General features: G+C 58.3%; 1 protein-coding gene across 1 annotated transcript; it reads right to left on the reverse strand.

Moving 5' to 3' along the window:
- Positions 1 to 245: 245 nt before the first annotated feature.
- Positions 246 to 5,873, reverse strand: FGF8 (fibroblast growth factor 8; the record flags this gene model as incomplete). Its single annotated transcript, XM_034663619.1, has 6 exons — positions 246 to 536; positions 1,404 to 1,510; positions 4,699 to 4,846; positions 5,100 to 5,195; positions 5,717 to 5,753; positions 5,857 to 5,873. Coding segments are annotated over 6 exons (696 nt in total), but the record flags the coding sequence as incomplete, so codon positions are not given.
- Between the last annotated feature and the right edge of the window lies 1 nt (position 5,874).

Below are 5,874 nucleotides of genomic sequence, written 5' to 3' on the forward strand. Positions count from 1 at the left end.
CACTAACGGCCTTCCTGAAAGTTAAGAAGACAGACACCACAGCCAAGTGGAATACAAAAATAGAGCCTCTCTTTTGTTTAAAAAAACAAAACAAAACAAAACAAAACAAAACAAAACAACAAAAACCCAACAGCAAACAGTTATGGACAGCTAGAACGCGGGGCTCCCCCAGCTCCTCCCCAGCCTCCGGCAGCGCAGCCCCGGGCTCCCGGAGTTTCTCGCGCGGCGGGCAGGACGGGCGGCGCCTACCGGGGCTCGGGGGCCCAAGTCCTCTGGCTGCCGCGCAGGCTGCGCGTGAACGGCGGGTAGTTGAGGAACTCGAAGCGCAGGCTCTGCTCGGTGGTGTGGTGGCCGCGCGGCAGCCGCTTCATGAAGTGCACCTCGCGCTGGTGCTGCCGCGTCTTGGAGCCCTTGCGCGGCCGGCCCTTGCGGGTGAAGGCCATGTACCAGCCCTCGTACTTGGCGTTCTGCAGGGCCGTGTAGTTGTTCTCCAGCACGATCTCCGTGAACACGCAGTCCTTGCCCTTGCCGTTGCTCTGCAGGTAGTGGGGCCGACGCGGCGTTACTGGGCTCCGGCCGGAGCCGCGCCCCCCACCCCCCTCCCCGGCGGAGGCAGAGGGCAGGCGGCCCCAGACAGCAGGTGGGCACCCCAGCAGATGGCAGGGTGGGCATGAGCGACAGCCCCACCCCCGCCGGGGCACCCGCTCTCTAATCCCTCACAAGCCGCAGCCCACCCGGCAACTTCCTGTCCTCCTGGGCAGCAGTGACACATGGCTGTCTCCGGAGGGGCTGGGCCCCAACACAGAGGGCCAGAGAGGGGGCCCAGACCCTGCCTGCCCTGGCCTCCTGCCCACCAGTCTGGCCCAGCCGCTCGCACCCGTTTCCCCAGCTGCACCCCCACTCCCCGGGGCCCGTGAGGACCCCAGGGGCCCCAGGGCAGCCACCCCATGGGGGAGGGGAGGCCTGCGGGGAGACGAGGAGTCCCGAGCCCCAGAAGCCCAGGAAGCGGGGGGCTCGAGGCTGGAGAAGAGCCGTGACTAATGGGGCCATTTCAGAGCTCGGCCGAGGGGCTGGGCCTGCGGCTTACTGAACATTCCAAATGCTGGTACCATGTAATTGGACATAATAGCAAAGCAATTTGGCGATTTGTTAAAAAGATATATGGAATTTACCAACCCCCCCCCCCAGCCTAGCTTTCCTTCTTCCTCCTTTGCTTTTATAGCTTTTCATCTCTCAGGCAGTTTCCCCCCTCTCACCTCCCCCACCACCCCCCACGCAATCATTAGGTAACCCCAAGGTGGCCCTGCATCTCTCTGCCTACCTTGTTGGGATCCTGGAGGAGCTCTGCCAGCCGAGCCCACTCCCCAGGCCCCAGGGACCCTCCCTTCCTTCTGGGGCCTCACCTTGGCGATCAGCTTCCCCTTCTTATTCATGCAGATGTAGAGGCCAGTCTCAGCTCCGCGGACTCGAACCCGGCTCCCAAAGGTATCTGTCTCCACAATGAGCTTTGCTGTCAGGGAAGGTGGGGAGATGGTTATTGGAAGCTCCCTGACCCCCACTATACCACATCTTCACCCCAGCTGACCCTCAGAACTGTCACATCCCAGTAGCAACTTGCTCCAAGACGTGGGCTCCAGCCCCAGCCCAGCTGCCAATGCTGTGTAACATTGGGAAAGATCAAGTCCCCTTCCTGGGCCTCAGGCCCCCCACCTGGATGCACACGGGGATGGACAAGATCATGAGGCACAAACGGGGTTCTGCCGAGGAGTCTTGGAGCCCTCAAATAGAACAGACCCTCTTCTAAAACCGGACAGTACTGACCTCTATGTTGAAGCTTCCTGACTAGTGTTCTACTCACATCCAAAGATCGCTGGGAATCCTTCAAACTCAAAGTAGTATGTGCGCATGCCTCACAGGTCACTACAAACTTCTGGGTACCGCGGTGCCATCAGGCCAAACATAAGGGCCCTCTCTCCCATTTCTGGCACCTTGGATTCTAACTCATAGCCTTGCCCCCCACCCTGCTCTGCCGAGAAGATGACAGGGATGGGGACCACTCTCCCTACACACACAGCCCGTACATAGCCAGCTGCTTTCCCAGAACCTCAGACCCCAGCTGGGAGGCTTCTGCTCTTCTCCATGCTTCCCAGTCACCACTGTCCCCAGCCCCAGTGAGCAGAAATCAGTGACTCAAATAGGCTTTTCTCTTTCAACCCCCATCACAGCTGGGCTTCTCACCCCAGTGACCAAACACTTTCTGTGGGTGAGGAGGGGAGAAAATCAGGCATGCTTGCCTCTGTTTGGAAAGCTGTTGAGACAGGGAGCTGAATTCTGTGCCTTCTGCCCCTGTGCCCTCCCCTTAGATAGCCAACTTGCCAGAGAAGTCCTGGACCCTGTCTAGTCCCTGTGTAATTCCTCCCTTTGAGGCTGTCCCCAAGAAGGGAATGAGGGCTGACTTATCTGTTGGGGATGACAGAAGGGGCTGGGTCTCCTGTCCTCTCTACTCCTTTTCCCTCCTTGAGAAGGCAGTTCTGGGACTCCCAGAGCTCTCTCAGTGTGCACTAACAAAGCAGCACCTTCTTAGTCCCCAAAACTAATGGGGGGGGGATGGGCACCAAGGTCAGCAAGGCAGCCTTCATTGCCCAGCCTGTGACTACCCCCGCCCCTTCACATAAGCACAGAGCTGGAACCCAATGGCCAACTCTCCAGTCTGGCTCCAAATCAGCCAGGGAAATGCAGCTGTCACCTCCCCTCCCACCCACCTCCTCTTGGACCCAGCCAGTCTGCTCATCTCTCTCCTGAGCTGCCTTCCAGAGCAAGGAGTGGCTGCTGTTAAGGGCCAGGAGAGACACTGACTGGAAAAGGGGCGAGAGGATCCCACTCTGAGGATTCTGGCCAAATGGGGCAGACAGGGATGGAACAATCCCTCTGTTCCTTCCTGGGATCCATAGGGAAGCAACTCGGACCTCTCTGCTCTTCTCCCCCAGACTCACACCATCCCAGCTGCACACCCTAAGCCTCTGCTCTTGGGCCCTCCTGCTGCCGCTCCTGCCTGGCAGGCAGGGGTCAGGGAACCTGGAAAGCTTCCTATACTTGTAAGGACAGAAGTGGGCACCCGACTTCTAAGGTCTGAAGATGAGCTCCCCCATGGCCAGCTTAGCCTCTTCTTCCCTCCCCAAAACCCAAGGATGCTGGACCATTTGCTCCAGTGGAGCAAACCCAGGAGGAGCTAAGCATTCGTTCCCTTTCCTTGGAAGCTGAGAAGGGCAGCAAGCAGCCAGTTTGGAGGGACAAAGGGACGGCAGGCTGGCCCTGCCAGCCCAGCGGGGGAGCTCGGCCACCGGGCAGGCCGCCCCCCACCCCCACCACTGAGAGCCCCCACTCCCTTTCCTGGATGGAGCTGGGGAGCTGGGGCCGCAGTTTACAGCGGCTTTCCCGACCGGCCTTTTGGAAAGCTTAACATTTTCAAACCTATTCTTCCACCCCAGTGACAGATTTATCCCGGGAAAATTATGCCTCCTTCTCCAGCTTTGAAGGGAAGTCAGCTATGTCGATGCAGAAAAAATGCAGTGAGACATACTCGATCCCCCAAACTGGCTCGAGAAGAGGAGAAAGTATTCAGGAAATGTTAAAAAAGGTGAAAGTAAGAAGAGTTTTAATCGCTCTGCCAGACGCAGGGGTCTCTCCAGAGATTCATAGAGAACAATCTTGAACCTCTTTTTTAACATTTACAGACTTGCAACTCCTTTCAAACTCCACATCTGAAAAAAGGCTCGTTCTTTTTCTGTTTTATATCATTCTTCATTTTTCTTCTTAGCTCTTAAAATGCCTCACCTTTTTATTACATTTTAATAGAGTCTTCCCCTCTCCTTTCATGCTTGTTTAACTTGGTCATTATTTAAAGTTTTTTAAACTCACAATAACCGCTCTCTAAAAACAACACCAGCCGCCCAGAGGGCTTGCTTTTCTCCTGGTACATCCAGGACTCTGGAAATTGGCCTTGTTTCAAGGCAGGAATATTGAATGTTTTAGAAATCAATCAGTCCTCAGCTTCTCTGCCCTGCAGTAGCTCCCCGGACTCGCCACCCCACGGGGAGTCAGGAGCCTGGCTCTGACCACCACCTGGGTTCCTGGGGCAGTGGAGTGGAGAGGGCCCCTTCCCAAGCCTAGTGCCTATGTGCAGTTGGCCCTTCTGATCAAAATATTTAAAGGTTCATGGAACCCCCTGTCCAAGCTGGAAGGGCTGGGGGGGCAGATTTTTCTCCCTTCTCTTTCCCAACTTTCCTTTTGTGGACCCTGGCGACATATCCTCTTTCAAGAGCTTCCCTTAAATCTGGGGCCCCTCCCGCAGAACCCTCTGTCTCCACCTGCAGCTGGGGAGGAGTGTGTGAATGGGGGTGGGGGAAAGGGAGACTCCTGGATTCATTCATCTGCTGGTCAGGGAAGGGGCACCTGTGGGCCAAGTACTCCCCAAGGTCCCTTCCCTAGCCCTCTTTTCTCCGGGTGACCCCCAGCATGCTTTTTTTTTTTTTTTTTTTTTTTTTTTTTTTTTTTTGCCTTAACTCCTTCCCTTCTGAGCTGGAGAGGCCTCTGGCCAGGACAGATGGGGCTGGCAGGTCCCGTCACAGCACACCAGCCAGGAGAAGGAGGGCACGTTCCACAAGCTACCTTCGGCCTGCCGGGTGCAGCTTGCCTTACCGAAGGGGTCCCCGTCTTCTGCCATGGCGTTGATGCGCTTGTTGGCCAGGACCTGCACGTGCTTCCCGCTGGTGCGGCTGTAGAGCTGGTAGGTCCGGATAAGGCGGCGGCTGAGCTGATCCGTCACCAGGCTCTGCTCCCTCACATGCTGTGTAAAATTAGGTGAGGACTGAACAGTTACCTTTAGGAAATTGAAAAATACACAACACGCCATTATAATGCTACTCTGCCCAGGGGCCCGAGTGGCCCCCATCGCCCTGCACGCGCCTCCACAGCCCCAGGCAGCCGGCAGGAGCTGGGGGGGTCCCCCCCAACATGCCAGCTCAGGCCACAACACCCAACCCGGGAAAGTCGGGCAGACCCAGCCTAGCAAGGATGAGCCCAGAACGATCTGGACCTACCTGTTGGGAAACACCCTGGGACTCCCGGCCAGCTCGGGTCAGGGAAGCAAGTTCCCTGCCCAGCGCCGCCGCCCCCCTCCGCCCCCCCACGCCTTCCTAGAAAAGCAGGGCGCTTCTGGTCGGGAGGCAGCGCTGCCCGACCCCTGACATTTATAAAGACAAATTTACGGAGCAAATGTTGAGAGCGCAGAAATCCTAGGCACCTGATCTTTCGGCCAGACCCGCCACAAGTCTCCCCAGAGAGCCGCGAAGAGAGTCTCTGCGGCGGTCACCGGGACTTCTGACAACGAACGCTCCCTGCCCCCAGCTCCCCCTTTCCTCGGCAGCCAGGTGTGGCTGCCCCTAGAGTTCCCCACCCACCCCAACCTGGCTAGGATGCATGGAGTCCGAAACCTTGGGTTCGAGCTTCGCCGCACAATAGCTGTGTGACCTTAGGCAGGGCGCTCCCTCTCTGTTCCCTAGCTCCCTCCTAGGGCAAGTTCGGGGCTGGACTTCTAAGGTTCCTGCCAGCCCTGCCGCGCTGGCCGCAGGGTCGGTCTTCCGGCCCCTGCCCGACCTTGCCAACCGGCGGTCCCCGCCGGCCCTCCCGGGCCCCGCCGCCGCGCAGTGCGCCTTACCTGGGCTTGGAGGCAGAGAACCAGCAAGTGCAACAGCCTGTGGGAGACAAAAGCGGGCGGGAGAGAGAGGGCGCGGGGTGAGCCGAGAGGGCTCGGCGGCGCGGGCCCGGCGGGGACGTGGGGGCGGCGGCCGTACTCACAGGCAGCTCAGCGCCGAG

Source organism: Ailuropoda melanoleuca, chromosome 6 (assembly GCF_002007445.2).
Source record: "Ailuropoda melanoleuca isolate Jingjing chromosome 6, ASM200744v2, whole genome shotgun sequence".
Taxonomy (NCBI): Eukaryota; Metazoa; Chordata; class Mammalia; order Carnivora; family Ursidae; genus Ailuropoda; species Ailuropoda melanoleuca.